Source organism: Apostichopus japonicus, chromosome 12, assembly GCF_037975245.1.
Source record: "Apostichopus japonicus isolate 1M-3 chromosome 12, ASM3797524v1, whole genome shotgun sequence".
In the NCBI taxonomy this organism is placed as follows: Eukaryota; Metazoa; Echinodermata; class Holothuroidea; order Aspidochirotida; family Stichopodidae; genus Apostichopus; species Apostichopus japonicus.
This window is the reverse complement of record NC_092572.1, coordinates 6,414,048-6,430,691: the sequence shown is the minus strand read 5'-3', so window position 1 is coordinate 6,430,691 and position 16,644 is coordinate 6,414,048. Positions and strand designations below refer to the sequence as shown.

General features: G+C 34.5%; 1 protein-coding gene across 9 annotated transcripts in view; it reads right to left on the bottom strand.

The window, feature by feature from the left end:
- The window catches only part of LOC139976861 (uncharacterized), a 52,496-nt gene extending 36,465 nt beyond the window's left edge, over window positions 1-16,031 (bottom strand). For 4 of the 9 annotated variants that reach the window (XM_071985706.1, XM_071985707.1, XM_071985704.1 and 1 more), the window contains exons 1-7: window positions 15,705-16,031; window positions 15,271-15,591; window positions 14,515-14,787; window positions 5,606-5,926; window positions 4,854-5,126; window positions 2,968-3,288; window positions 2,453-2,467 (exon numbers count right to left, since the gene is read on the bottom strand). In XM_071985706.1, the coding sequence (XP_071841807.1) occupies window positions 2,453-2,467; window positions 2,968-3,288; window positions 4,854-5,126; window positions 5,606-5,926; window positions 14,515-14,787; window positions 15,271-15,591; window positions 15,705-15,891 (1,711 nt within the window). In that variant the 5' untranslated portion in view covers window positions 15,892-16,031. Of the gene's footprint in view, window positions 1-317; window positions 482-737; window positions 782-1,253; window positions 1,350-2,452; window positions 2,468-2,967; window positions 3,289-4,853; window positions 5,127-5,605; window positions 5,927-14,514; window positions 14,788-15,270; window positions 15,592-15,704 lie in introns of those variants that run through there. The other 5 variants (XM_071985708.1, XM_071985710.1, XM_071985709.1 and 2 more) reach the window with 5 other exon arrangements.
- Between the last annotated feature and the right edge of the window lie 613 nt (window positions 16,032-16,644).

Genomic DNA, 16,644 nt, shown 5'->3' with positions numbered 1-16,644 from the left:
ATTTCATTCAATAAGGTTTAAACATTAATTTTGTGCATGTTTAAAGAATATTGATGAATATTTGAATCAAAATATGGCTTTGTCACCAGAGTTCATGACTATTTGTGATTCGTCTTTATTTTGTAAACTTTTCTGGGTTTTTTCATTGACGGTATAAACAGTTGCTTGAGCGGATAACGCATGGAAGACTCCAAAGTTATTTGAACTTTATGAGACAGTACTTAAATTGGAGACAGAGCATAACGTGTATATTTGCATTAAACAATACTCATCTAAGTGTCCAATGTCACAAAATGAAAAACTATGGAAGTGATTACCAATATTAAAAGGCTCTGCACGGTTCGATTGAGTTGGAGGCAATTCTCTTGTACTCATTGCAACGTGTGTATAGCGGTTGTCTAGGGAGGTCTCCCCGTTTCTGAACAACAGATGATATTTCATACAATTTTTAAAGTTCGTTGACTGACAAATAGGTTGAAAACTATGATAAAGATATATACATACATTAAACCTGAGATGAAATTTTAAATGATATAGGCACCGTATATAAGTTGAATAAGGTGCAGCCGTAACGTGCTACGCTAACATTAAAATAGACAATTGTTGGATATTATTCCATTTAATTGCTTAAATTAAGAAAAAAATAAAGGAAATAGTATTTTCGATGTCTAGTACATTGGAATACAATCCTGAAATAAATTATTAAACCTAGGATTGACAAGGAACGAACGAACACTGACACAGAACGGGAATCACGGTAATAGTAAAGTTGTTCTATGCGCTTAAATGAACAATCAGAAAACTTTATATCAACTTTTTTGATGTTTCAGATGATTCTTAAAAACTTTAAATTGAAATGATTGGTCTATTCCTATTCTTCATTTTTCAATAATACAGTAATATGAACACCATATCTACATTACACGTCATGCAAAATGTTGTTATATTTTAAAGGTACTTCAATTTAGTGCGTATTTTACTTTTAATCAAAGGTCTTCGTTCATGTTTCCATTCCCGATGTTTTGGCAGACTATGCATTAAACATTAACGTAACCGTACCCATCACTAGTACAGTGCCATAGTTAACAATTCGTTTTTTCCGTTTTATTTAATTGGTTGTGGTTTCTTAGTAAAGCAAATCTTAGTGTATTCAACGTTCTAAAAAGTAAAAACGAAAGAATTTAAATTTGTGTAAAATTACGCTGAATGTAAGACAATTTTATTAAACGTTTGCTTAAACTACATATACTTACAACAAAGTTTGTTCCGCATGATTAACAGACATCCTGTTAAGACAACGCCACCAGTCAGAATTATAACAAGATGCACTAACATGTTGTTTCTGGGTCCTTTAGTGTAAGCAGAATAAGTAATTATCTACATTTATAATAGGAAATTCAATCCAAAGTTACTCAACATTAAATTTATATTTTCGAAAACCATAAAAGAAGGAATATCATTCAAGAGTCTCTAATTATTTATACTTACGATACGTCAATACTTTTACTTCATGAATATTAAAATCAACATAAAAAGCTCAAAGGAAACTTGGTAAGCAACAAATATTAGGTATCAGTATTGAAAAAGTGTTTGAAAGAGACAAAGTTTTAGTTAATCAGGCCATCTGTTGCTTGCTTTTTATCATCAATCAATCAGAAACATTTAAGTAGCGCCAATAAAAAGTTGTTTAATAATGCTATGAGACAGCTACATAGCATTAACTATTGTATGCTTTTTCTAGCAAGTAATGTCTTAGCAGTTTCTGAAAATATATTCTGAGCCTTTTCAATTCGGTTTGGAAGATACTTCAACTCTTTGCGACCGAAACAAGATAAAAGAACAATCAGTAAACTGCACACTGTGAGTTTTGGGTTCAATGACATTTATGAGAGCATCTATAAGAGCTTGTAAGCTGTCTGCGTGAAGGTTGTAACAGGAGTTAGCCCGAGATAGAAGTTGACGACTGTACGGAATACCATATGTATCCAAATTGTACAAAACTATATAAGCATGTCCAAAATAATACAAGCATGTCCAAAAAATTTATATAAACATGTCGAAACTAATATAACTATGTCCAAAAATAATATGAGCATGGCCAAAATAATATGAGAGTGTCGAAAAATTAAATGAGCAAGCAATGTCGACTTGACTTGTTGGGCTCTAAAGCCAAACACCGTAACCTAACTTTTATCATTGTTTGTTGTGCATGTTTTTGCATCTTACATCGATAAAAAAGATATTCATAAGCTTTGGAGTTATTGTAGATTTACACTGAGAAGATAAGGATAAAAGTAATTAATGATGCGGGCTACCAGCGGAAAATTGTGTGAGACATCTTATTACAGTGTAGCAAAAGCAAATAGTGAACAAGGAAACCTTTATAATATATTTTGAAAGGAATCATATTATGTCGAATTAGTTACAAAAGGAAACACAAATTTACACTTACGGTCCGGATTGAGATCTAGCCAAAAGAAAATGGGAAATACATTTATTAAAAATAATGGCTGTCAATAACTTTAATGACGTCAGTTTTCAAACAAATTATTTCAATTAAAAAATTGATCATCTATAATTATCCATTTTAAAAATGTTTCGTGTGATTGAATGAACGTTAAAGGAGATTGACGAATGCTAAAACATCACACATCAGTGCGCTATTGGCATTTAGAATGTATTACTTATAAAGTTTACCAAGCTCCTGTACATAACTGATAAGCAAACGCTTAAACGTCTATGATATGCCATACAACCGAATTTATGTAACGTATCCTTATAGACGTTCTGACAGTAAAGAATATCATATATAATGTAATTCTTTTATCACTCAATTAGCAAAGAACATTTCTTCATTAAAAGCATTTGTTTGCATCTTGTTGCCTTCTTTGTAATGTTTTAATAAATCAGTATGAAGTACCAATCCTACATTAAACCCGTAACATATAAAACAAAATATTTCGTTACCAAATACAGAGATTTTGACACTTTTGGTCCAGTTTCTTTTTCCATACATTCCAGCAGTGCAAATGACATCTTCGTTCCGCATTGCCATGTAGTTGATTGTTGAACTTGTGGTGAACAATTCTAAACTCGCACTGTTCAACCTTTTATGCAAATCATACAATGGAGAACCTTCACAAGTTTTTCTGCCACATTTCCAGGAAATATTTGCTTTTGGCATTGAGTCTTCAGCATAACACGTAAAGTTTACGTGTGTTCCGTTTGCAAGGAAGACAGTCGCATTGGTTTCATGACCGTTGATTTGCAAATTCATAGTTGGTGGTACTGTTAGGAAAAATACAGTATCGTTGCTTTTTTTTCATATTTTGGCTTGTTTTGTCTTAGCTTATGTCGTAGATAGAACATTAATCTCGTTCCAAATACCTTGAATCCATAACTCAACATAGATTATTACATTACAATATCGTTGAACACTTTGATTCAACATGAACAATTAAATACACCAGAAATAGCCCCCCCCCCCTTTAACACCCGGCCGCATAAAATTGCAAACAGCTTCCACCAATCTGAGACTACCTGTACATAGCTACAGTGAGCTGTGACTAATCGGGTCGTTTCACATACAGATCCGCCGGCCTTGCTTGCCTATGCCAAGCACGGGAAACAGCGATAAATTAAAAGTACGCAATTAGTTCCCGTTGCATCCCTTGTTGCCTCTGCTCCGAGGATGTAACCCTGAGAGAACGAAACGTATATCACAAGGAAACTCTTTCCGCTACGATAATACTTATTTGAAGCTATCAATTAAATGACATGTTTTCACATAGCAACACATATCATTTTGACAAACTTGTTAAAGAACTTTTTCCTGATCCCCTTACTGTTTGCTCAATATGAGTAAGATATTACCTTCTATTACGTCGGCCAGGTACTCTACAAACAATACGCGTAAAAAGTACCTTATGATGGCGGTAATACATGTTCGTATGTAAGTTAAGGGCATTGGTGCTTATTTTGGTTTTGGCGTATGCGAATGTTTTATTGTAATTCCAATTTAATGAAAATATCTCTAGGTTTGGCAACAACTTGTTTTTGGTCTAAGTTTAATGAACGAATATTGTCATCATAAAATGCACATCTTTATTAGGCAAACTTGTTTTGCTTGGAGTTAGATGACTGTTATTACACTACAGAACCATTTTAGTTGTTATGGTTTAAGTAAGACTTTAGGGAAAAAAACGTGAACTAAGGAGAAAAAAAGACACAAAACAGTAATATTCAATGTTAAATATAATTGACATTCTTTCAAATGTCAGCACCGTGTTGAACACATTCAAATTATAAACAAAAACGAAGAAAGTTGAACTACCTCACCTAAAGAAATTCGCAATTATTTAGTTTTAGGTGAGGTATTCTGGCTTGAAACTCATTGTGGTGACACTTTATGAATTGTATTACAAAGCAAAGGTTTGTAAACAGACAAAATTTTACCAACTTTATTACTGAATTGGCAGTTTATCAACTAATATTTCTTCAATCTACTAGGAAAATCCAATATTTGATCGCTTTAAAGGTAGACTAAGTGTGAATAATAATTGAACGTAAACCATCATAGCGTTACATGTGTATTCTGATAATTATGTTTGTAACATGTTCTTGGTTTTCAAATGTCACAGGTGGGAAAACTCATTTGTGTCTGTAAAATAACAGTATTTCAATAATAAATTACGAAAAAGAACTTTTCTTCTTGTCTTCGATAAGTTAAGTGCACAATGATGGCTGTAGAATATAGGATATAGGAACCTTTTTTGAATGCAAATGGGTCGTATCCGGTCCATGTGTAAATGTTAATGTTAACTTCGGCTACACCAAAGTGTCGTTCTACTTACCCATTACATTAATTCTCTTGTGAGTAGAAGAATTCAATTCGTTTTGTACTGTGCACACAAGTAACTTGTTGTGAACTCCTCTTACTGCGGTAAATGACACATTACTGCAGGTGACATTTCCGTCAAAATTGTCTGTGATTTTCGTAGCCAATGGAATGCCAATAGTCCATAAATACTTCACTGGCTCGGTGGAATAAGTGAATGTCACACAGCATTGAGCTGAAAATGTCTCATTCTCCATAACATATCTGGTAGAGGCTATAATCGGTCCATCTAAGAACACAAACAGTCAGTTTAGAAAAGGGTAGCCGATAAAGGAATATTCTGCAAACAGTTTTCTATTAGCTGAGGTTGATTACGGTACATTTTTAAGTTGCTATCAATATTATGTCAACACAATATCATACCATGTTTTATCACATTGATATGATTGTTTAAAAATTTGCTATAATTTGAAAGAAGTATCTGGCGACAGCAGAACGAATGATTACATGGGAGCTGTTGAGTTGAAATAGTCCTTGTATTCCTTCATAATATTTAAATAAGTTATCTATAAAGGAAAAAAATATTTCTACATAAACCACAAAGCCAGTCAAGATAGGTCAGACCCAATCAGTAATATTGAATTCGGGACAAGATATTGAGATGGTGTTTTGACGGTGCAAACTTTTTATCTTGAATATACTTTTCACATACAATCTGTCACCAAAATATCCCTCAAATATTAGAAAATGATAAATAATCTTACAAACCTTGTACGTTAATTTTCCAATACTGGAACATCGGTGTACCAACGAAAGTAGGAACAGCTTTACAGTCATATTTCCCCCCGTCTCTCACACTAACATTCTGTATCCTTAATAAGGCAATGTCTTCTTGTTCATTTCTTGTATAGATACGTCCATCTCTACTTAAATTAAGGGACATTCTTGGCTCGTGTTCAAATAAATACTTCCCGTTTTTATACCATATTACAATATAATTTCTGTCAAGGAAATCAATCGAACATGTTATTTCCGTAGAGAATCCAACCTTAGCCAATTTTGTCTGCCGTTGGACCGTGTTCTGTTTGTCTATAAAAAGAAGAAATATTGATCTTGAAATACAAGTCAGACCGAAAATATTTTACGCAGAAATGTTTGTTTCATTAACATTTTACATAAAGGAAAATATATTTATATTTACCTGCCAACGCCTGATTTAGTACATATATTAGGAAATACGGAAACATCCATGTGATGATTAGTTTTCTAAGTATCAACATTTTAGCTTTGCATTTGATTGTGCGTAGTTTCGTTCCGCTCTAACGCCTCGTCATGTATTGTATCACTCCTTTGAATGTACATGATTATAACTCAACGGACTTCTCCATACTGTTGCAAAAATGTGACGAACGCGAAACACTACTTCAAACATTTGATCGAAAAGCTTTACCGAACAGTCATACCTACGCATGCGCACTTGGATGAGTACATGAAATTGCCTTCTAGCACAAAGGCGTTATCGAAAATAAAGGCGTTGTCAGTTTTATTAAGCCTCTCGTTTTCGATTCGTAAAGTTCAAATAAAAATGTACGGATGATTTACAGTTATCATCATGACTGAATAAATTATTTTGCAAAGTCAAATTAATTGAGCATGAAAGTTGTACCGAAAATACATGTGTCAGTTGTAGAAAAAATCTCACTTGAACGTTAGTCTGAATATTATAAATAACAGCCAACAAAGGCTATTGGAAATCAACTTCAGATGAGGCTTACACTTCTGAAAAAATGACACTGTTCTAACACTGTGACATCACTTCGGAATAAACAAGTATCATATTCAATATGCTAGAAATGGCATCAACCGCTCATTTCAGTTTATACCTACTGCTGAAAGTTGCTTATATAATTACTGTCATTTAAAACATAATAATTTCCGCAATGAAGAGCTATGTCGTTATTTAAATAAGAAAATTGGCATAACATTGTTATCAAACGTTCATTTAAGCTTATACTGACTACTGAAAATTCAATCATAGTATTGCTGTCAGTTAGAGCAGAAAGTCCAGCAATCAAGATTTCGCCATTTGAAGACAACAATTAATATAACATTGTTTTCTTATCACAAGTTATGATATCTCGGCTAAAAAGTTCTATTGGAGCTTCTCTCGATCATTTGACAGTTCAGAGGTAATCGTCCTAGGAAGCTGGTAAATATCAAGTTAGATTACGTTAATAAACTTCAATAGAAGTAAAACCGAATTTATTAATTGAGAGACGGTCAATAAATGTCAGCATTTATACCAGTCCATAAGGGTGTGAGGCTTAACTGCAGCTTTTGTTGCAGAGTGTTTATATAGACCGAAATGAATCATTTTTGTTGTACTTATTATTAATGCGTAATCTGTTCAAGAGCTATTCAGTCGAAAAGAAAATGCTCTAGCTTATCCTGGATACATCAATCAAAATCAATCAATCATTGACAGAAAAAATGAAACAAGTTGTTGTTTTAAATATCGTGAACAATTGAGCTGCATAGTAGCATATGGGATGCAAAATAGTGAATTCGGATCATTGATAAATCCACAGAACATCATTTCCCTATGCCGTTTGAGGTTTGCCCTTCATAGTCAATATGATCATGATTTTTAATCAAAACTAACTTGAGGATGTTACAGTATAAACAATTTTTGCTCTGGTATTCACAATCCATTTTTTTTCTTATATTTGACCTCAAGGTAAATGTTAGTAGCCCAGAGCAGCCTTCTTCTTCTTAATTCGAAGAACATGTACGAATTTTGACCTTATCATATATTGTCCAAGAGACTCAGAAACATTAATATCCACAATTATAACCGTTGCTATAGTTAGGTATGGGAGGTACCAAATGATGAACGGGCTGCTGGAGAAAAACTTTGTAGAGAGCCTTTGCGGCTCTGAAAGGAGTGAGAGCGAAAGGGGAGATACAAAATAACAATGAGAGAAGTTAAATTCAATTGATTAGGGATGAATATGATACATGTTTGTGAAAAGAGGTCGAGGGGAGATATACTATGGAAAATACCATCGACACTGTTAAGACATGGATGTTCGTGTACGGTGTGAATGTGTTGTACCTGCAATCTTTCCCTGCTGAGACAAACTATATAAGTTCCGTCAAAACGTCATATTAGGTTTTCTTAGTTTAAACATTTACATATACATAAGCCTTATGACGGTGATGATAGGTAAATACACCTTCATCAAGGGTACAATATGTACACTTGGGTGCACAGTGCTTCAGTGAAGAATGCGTACAGTGAACGCTGTGTACTGTGTGCAGTATATCCTGTACACAGAGTACACTCCAGTGTACAGTTTACAATCAAGTGTACAATATCAATCAGGTTCAGATGTTGCTTACACTTTTGAATAAATGACACTGTTCTAACACTGTGACATCACTTCGGAATAAACAAGTTTCATATTCAATTTGCTAGAAATGGCATCAACCGCTCCATTCATTGACAACCGACCTTCGACGCGTGATACAAAAAAAATGTTCTTAGAGTGTTTTATTTGTTTACATACATGATTAACAGGAACATAAAGCAATTGTACTTCAATCAGAGTCATAAATCAGTCCATGGCAACAACTGATTATGGACAATCTTCTCTTTCATATAACTTAAAACAAAAAGTAGTTTCGCTTCCTGATTTTCAGGTACACGAGTTTCATTAACAATTGACCAGCCCATAAATATAGGAGACTTCGTGTTTCTGAATATACAAGCATCTCATTTATTTCCTTGTTTTACGAACATTGCATGTGTTACATGTTTCTTCAGTCAAACTGATGCTGGAAACATCACAGTAAATTTGAACCCTAAAAGAAAGGCAAGAAAAACCTGCGACCATTCAAAACTTAGAATCAAGAAAGAGACACAGACCAAAAAAAATCGCATCAAAAGACGTGTATGGAGACATGTATAGAGTTTAAAAGAGGGTCCGGAAAAAACGCTTTGGGTCATATATATATATATTAAAACAAGTGTTAAACATTTGAACTTCGACATCTAATCGCATATTCTCAAAATACGACACCATGCTTGTTACGTGTTCTTTCCATGCTTTAGACTTTGACTTTCCATCGAAATTGCATTTTCCTAGCACGAAGATAGATATATAGAATACATTATTTGTAAAGCCGACCTTCTCTCTATACGGAAGTGACATAGACATGGTGGGCTGAGAACAAAGTTAATATACGAACAACACAGAATGTGCAACCCTAGAAAAGAACATGTACTTTGGATGACCTTTGAATATATCACTGTTGTCGATCATTCGGAAATGAATAGCAAAATGAGTTCCACGAGGCCCACAACAAATCCGAAGGCTTAAGTACCCGTTCGGTGCGTACCCGTCCAATTTTTCAATTTGTAACCCTTTTTCCCTTGTAAGTCCATTATTTTGTTGTGGTCGCATCTCGTTATTCTCTTCTTAAGTTTGATACCTACCTTTCCCTTCTTCCTTTCTTATTTGATTTGTCTTTCTTTCATCGACTGTCTTATGAATCGTGGAAATCGGCAAGGCTACGTTTGCGAATAATCGTCTCTCATTGAAAAACCCGTTTGTTTGTTTTTTTCCCCATTTGCTTTGTTAACAGATGGCGCTCTTCAATTGAACTTTATCCAAAAAAAAATCAAACGTTTTTGTTTTTCATGACTTTAAATAAAACATAAAAATTGTAACGTGTTTAAGTATTGTTGTGATAGTAATTCTGCTACCAGTAACAATACAATCTTTATTGAGGTGTAAGTGCTAATCCAATATTGTCTTTTCTTGATACGTATAATGTGGTCAGATGTGCAATCAACATGTAAGGCGGGTGGGTATAGGCTGGGGGGTAGAGGAAGTAGTGTGTATTCTCATTGAATTTGGTTTGTTACAAATATTATACATTTATCTGACTAGAAAAAACCAACGTTAATTGGACTCTTTAAGGCAGCGGGAAGCCAACGTTAAGGCGCGAGATACAAGAGCTTGCATGGTGATTTCGCTATGAACTAGCTTACGCAAACCCCTCAAATTCGATGCTCGGTATGCAGTAACGATTGCTTGGACTATGGATGTTGGAAAGCTCTTAAAAACTATAAATACTACTACTGACATTTTGATAAAGCTCAAGGCCAACCGAAACTTTGACAAGATCCACTGTTCTGTGATACACATTAGTATGCGGAACGTCAATTGGACATTGATAAATCTTGTTCCTTCAACTGATTACTTAATCAGTGCACTCTGCAGGGAAAAAATGCGAAACTATACGCACATTGGTATCAATTGTAGACGAATGGCACTAGGTTGCCGATTCTAAAACAACAGTCATTTATGTTAACAATTTTGCACCGGATGTAATATCATAGTAAAGGTAACTTGATGAATTTAAATAGGTACATTATCAGAGGATTGGAAAGAATATATATGGATGTAAAAGCATAGCATGATCATCAAATTATATATGATCTTTTCATGCAATGTTATTTGGGTGTTAAGCAACATGGGAAATGAAAATAAAAGTGACTAATTCAGCGGCTTCTGCAACAAATATTGCATAATTCAGCATAACGAATCATAATAATTTAGTCAGCCTTATAAGGTAATGGGTGGGACTTCCTTTTTCTTTTATTTATGCTAAATCCTAATTGGCAAGACATCATTGAGATTTGTTTTCTGATGTTTTGGTGATCGAAAGCTGGTAGAACTGTTTGTGTTTGGGCGGGATTCTCAGATTTTTTCTATAAAAGAGGTCCAGATGACTACAATTTGACCAAATCAGATTGTATAAAATAGCCGGAGGGATATTTTGTCAGTGATGTCTTATATAATATAAAAAAATGAACCCAGTGTTATATATCAATAATTAATGTATTTTTTTTATCCAAACAGCTAATTTTACAATGTACATACTGGCATGTTGTGACAATAATGTGGTGTACTTCTGAAATTACTGAATTTCACATATGACAAGAAGTCAAGTAATTAAAACTGATAATTCAGTCGGAAAAAGTACTTGCCGTCATTGGCGAAAGAAATCAGAAGTAGCTGAGCTGTTCCATGTGTAATGGTAATGTTAAAATAATATTATGATCACGGACTTTTCTATAGCCAGCACCTCTGCAACCAGAATGAATAGATAATGAGTTAATTGACAGCCCTGACACCCCCTCCCATCCCGTTGAAGGGGGCAGAAAATCAGTCGAATAACCATTATTACAGATACAAGGGTTATACTTGTTGCAGAACACGTCAATCAAAGTTTTAGCTAGTGCCAAAGCTAAACTTATCAAAATCCAATAGGAACATAAAACCCGGATTATCGTATGCGACAATACTTTACAAGGTCTAAAACGAATCTATTATTCTCCCAAATGAATGTCTGGAAAAAAAGTGGTATGATGCGGGCCAAAGAGATGGATGGTACGTTTTAATCTAGAAGTTGACACCTTTGCATAAATTTTGTAGTCCGTATTTAAGAGCGTGATAGATAATAATTTTGTAGGGAGGTGGCAGTCTTATGAATTTTTCAGATAGATACCTCTTGTCTGTTCTATTAAGAGATACCCTTTACGATACCCGCAATTTAGCGATCCTAATACCAGCTTCCCGAATAAATTCTTAAAAGTCTTATAAACGGCAACGAAGAGACCGTTACTGACTAGAGCTTTGTCCAAACCTATTGCCGTTCAAGCTTGGTAGCATTCCTCTAAGATAAGTTTGTCTTCACAGGACTGTAAATTAATATCGTTAATATTCTGGTCTGGTAGCCTTTCGCCAAAAAGGAGCCGGATTGCATCCCTATAGGGTATAGAACGTCGAGAATACCATTCTTGTCTGTTGACGTATGTAATGTTGCTCTCCTAAACTTTTAGCATTCCATTCAGTGACTTATTTTTTTCCAGATGTAAAAAAAAGGATTTTAAATTAATTTCTCCTTCCCCCACCCGCCTTGCACGGGATGTAATGATGGTGCCTCTTGGCTTATAATCATAATATAACAGACGTTCGTTCTGAGCTTGCGCTTGCGGACCCTTCGCTATATAGTTGCTGATTTATGAATGCGTTCATGCTTTTTAGATCGCCTCTCTCTATCTCTTTCTTTTTGCGAATCTCATATTACTTCAACGAATATTAAACATCAATATTTCCCACCGAACGACAGTGTCATGCAAAGTGTTCTTCTCTCGTTCATTACGGATATAAGCTCAATAATTAGAGAAATAATCTCCGAGTCATTCAACAGAGAATTGTTAAATTTACAGTAACACGGACATCTACTTACTGCTTGGGTGGACATTATTAGACAAACCAATGAATGGTATGATTGAAAACCCGAGGGAAGGAGATTATCTGTAACTGCCAAACTAACATGTCTTGAAATGAGATAATAATCCAGTCTGCAGTGACTACCTGGTGTAACATTAAATCTCCAGGTTTAATTGTAAACGAAATGGTTCCGTTCCCTCCAGATATCACCAAGGTCATGCAATATCATCAACTTAAGGCATTTATGTATAGCCTTGAAATTAGTTCTCGGATTAATCTTTTTTGTTTGTCCAGCTCTAGGATGAAAACAACATTTATATCTCATCCAAAGATAAAGGTATCACACTGGAATATATTTAAGGCATCGGATATGTCAATGAAATATCATGGAGTATCAATATTGGGAGCATAAATACAAGCAATAGTGTATATACAATGTTCATCTGGACAAAGAGTATTATACAACTACGGAGGGAATTGAATTCTTCTTCGAAAACTGTGAAGGTTAATCGGGTATTAAAGAGGATACCGACACCTCGACTCGCCATGTGAATAAATATATGTCCATGAAAGGCACGGCGATATACGATATGGTACAAAGTAGCAAAGTAGCAATTGTTGAACTTGTGGTGAACAATTGTCGACCCGCATTGTTCAAATTTTTATGCAAAACATTCAATGGAGAACCTTCACAAGCTTTTCTGTCACATTTCCAGGAAATATTTGCTTTTGGCATTGAGTCTTCAGCATAACACGTAAAGTTTACGTGTTTTCCATTTGCAAGGAAGACAGTCTCTTTGGTTTCATGACCGTCGATTTGCAAATTCATAGTAAGTGGTACTGTTAGGAAAATACAGTATCGTTGCTTTTTCCTCATTTTTTGCTTGTTTTGTCTTAGCTTAAGTTGTAGATAGAACATTAATCTCGTTCCAAGTACCTTGACACCATAACTCAACATGGATTATTAAATTACAATATCGTTGAACTCATTTATTCAACATTAACAATTAAATCACCCAGAAATAATCCCCCGTAAACACCCGTCCGCACATAAACTGTAAACAGCTTCCACCAATGAGAGATTACCTGTGCAGAGCTACAGTGGGCTGCGACTAATCGGGTCGTTTCACACACCCACCCGCCCGCCTTTCTTGCCTATGCCAAGCACGCAAAACAGCGATAAATTAAAAGTACGCAATTAGTTCCCGATACATAGCTTGTTGCCTCTGCTCCGAGGATGTAACCATGAGGGAACGAAACGTATAAGAAAACTCTTTCCGCTACGAAAATACTTATCTGAAGCCATCAATAAAATGACATGTTTTCACATAGCAACACATATCATTTTGACAAACTTGTTGAAGAACTTTTTCCTGATACCTTGACTGTTTGCTCAATATGAGAAAGATATTACCTTCTTTTACGTCGGCCAGGTACTCCACAAACAATACGCGTAAAAAGCACCTAATGATGGCGGTAATACATTTTCTTATGTAAGTTAAGGACATTGATGCTTATTTTGTTTTTGGCGTATATGAATGTGTTATTGTTATTCCAATATAATGAAAATATCTGTAGGTTTGGCAACAACTTTTTTTTTAGTCTTAGTTTAATGAACGAATATTGTCATCATATAATGCACATCTTTATTAGGCAAACTTGTTTTGTTTAGAGTGAGATGACTGTTAGTACACTACAGAACTATTTCAGTTGTTATGATGTAAGAAAAAAAAATAGAAAAAAAATGTTCTAAGGAGGAAGAAAGACACAAAACAGTAATATTCAATGTTAAATATGATTGACATTCGTTCAAATGTCAGCACCGTGTTGAACACATTTAAATTAAAGAAAAAGAAGAAGGTTGAACTACCTCACCGAAAGAAATTCGCAATTATTTTGTTTTAGGTGAGATATTCTGGCTTGAAACTCATTGTGGTGTCACTTTATGAATTGTATTACACTAAAGCAAAGGTTTGTAAAACAGACAAATTCCACCAACTTTATTACTGAATTGGCAGTTTATCAGGAAATTCCATTATTTGATCGCTTCAAAAGTAGAATAAGTGTGAATAATAATTGAACATAAACCATCATAGCGTTACTTGTGTATTCTGATAATTATGTTTGTAACATGTTCTTGGCTTTCAAATGACACAGGTGGGAAAACTAATTTGTGTCTGTAAACTAACAGTCTTTCAATAATTAATTACGAAAAATAACATTTTTTCTTGTCTTCGTTAAGTTAAGTGCACAATGATGGCTGTAGAATATAGGATACAGGAACCTTTTTTGAATGCCAATGGGTCGTATCCGGCCCATGTGTAAAAGGTAATGTTAACTTTGGCTACACCAAAGTGTCGTTCTACTTACCAATTACATTAATTCTCTTGTGAGTAGAAGAATTCAATTCGTTTTGTATTGTGCACACAAGTAACTTGTTGTGAACTCCTCTTACTGCGGTAAATGACACATTACTGCAGGTGACATTTCCGTCAAAATTGTCTGTGAATGTCGTAGCCAATGGAATGCCAAGAGACCATAAATACTTCACTGGCTCCGTGGAATAAGTGAATGTCACACAGCATTGAGCTGAAAATGTCTCATTCTCCATAACAGATCTGGTAGGGGCTATAATCGGTCCATCTAAGAACATAAACAGTCAGTTTAGAAAAGGAAAGCCGATAAAGGAATTTTCTGCAAACAGTTTTCTAATAGCTGAGGTTGATTACGGTACATTTTTAAGTTGCTATAAATATTATGTCAACACAATCTCATACCATGTTTTATCACATTGATATGATTGTTTAAAAATTTGCTATAATTTGAAAGAAGTTTCTGGCGACAGCAGAACGAATGATTACATGGGAGCTGTTGAGTTGGAATAGTCATTGTATCCCTTCATAATATTTAAATAACTAATAATATTTAGATAACTATCTATAAAGGAAAACAATATTTCTACATAAATCACAAAGCCAGTCAAGATAGGTCCATATTGAATTCGGGACAAGATATTGAGATGGTGTTTTGACGGTGCAAACTTTTTATCTTTAATATACTTTTCACAAACAATCTGTCACCAAAATATCTCTCAAATATTGGAAAATGATAAATAAACTGACAGACCTTGTACGTTAATTTTCCAATACTGGAACATCGGTTTACCAGCGAATTTATGAATAGCTTTACAGTCATATTCCCCAGCGTCTCCAACACGAACTTTCTGTATTCCTAATAAAGCAGTTTGTTCTTGTTCATTTATTGCATAGACACGTCCATCTTTACGAATATTAAGGGATCCTGCTGGCTCGTGTTGAAATAAATGATTCCCGTTTTTAGACCATATTATATAATATTTACGGTCAGGGAAATTAAACGAACATGTTATTTCCGTAGAGAATCCAACCTTAGCCAATCTTGTCTGCCTTTGGACCGTGTTTGGTTTGTCTATAAAAAGAAGAAATAATTTGTCTTGAAATACAGGTCATACCAAAAATATCTCACGCAGAAATGTTTGTTTCATTAACATTTTACATAAAGGAAAATATAATTATATTTACCTGCCAACGCCTGATGTAGTACATATATTAGGAAATACGGAAACATCCATGTGATGATTAGTTTTCTAAGTATCAACATTTTAGCTTTGCATTTGATTGTGCGTAGTTTCGTTCCGCTCTTACACCTCGTCATGTATTGCATCACTCCTTTGAATGTACATGATTTTGACTCAACGGACTTCTCCATACTGTTGCAACAATGTGACGATCGCGAAATACTACTTCAAACATTTGATCGAAAAGCTTTACCGAACAGTCATAACTACGCATGCGCACTTGGATGAGTACATGACATTGCTCTCTTGCACAAAGGCGTTATCAAAAATAAAGGCGTTGTCAGTATTTTTAAGCCTCTCGTTTTCGATTCGTAAAGTTCAAATAAAAATGTACGGATGATTTACAGTTATCATCATGACTGAATAAATTATTTTGCAAGCGTCAAATTAATTGAGCATGAAACCTATACCAGAAATACATGCGTCATATCGATATATCGGCTAAAACGTTCTATTGGGGTTTCTCTCGATCATTTGACAATTGAGAGGTAATCGTCCGAGGAAGCTGGTTAATATCAAGTTAGATTACGTTAATAAGCTTCAAAAGTAAAACAGAATTTATTAATTGAGAGACGATAAATGTCATCATTTTTACCAGTCCATAATGGTGTGAGGCTTGACAGCTGCTTTTGTTGCAGAGTGTTTATATAGACCAAACTGAAACATTTTGTTTTACTTATTATTAATGCGTAATCTGTTCAAGAGCTATTCAGTCGAAAAGAAAATGCTCTAGCACCTTCCTGGATAAACATCAATCAAAATCAATCAATCATTGACAGAAACAATTGAAACAATATGTTATTTTAAAAATCAAGCACAATTGAGCTGCATAGTAGCATATGGGATGCATAATAGTGAATTCGGATCATTAATAAATCCACAGA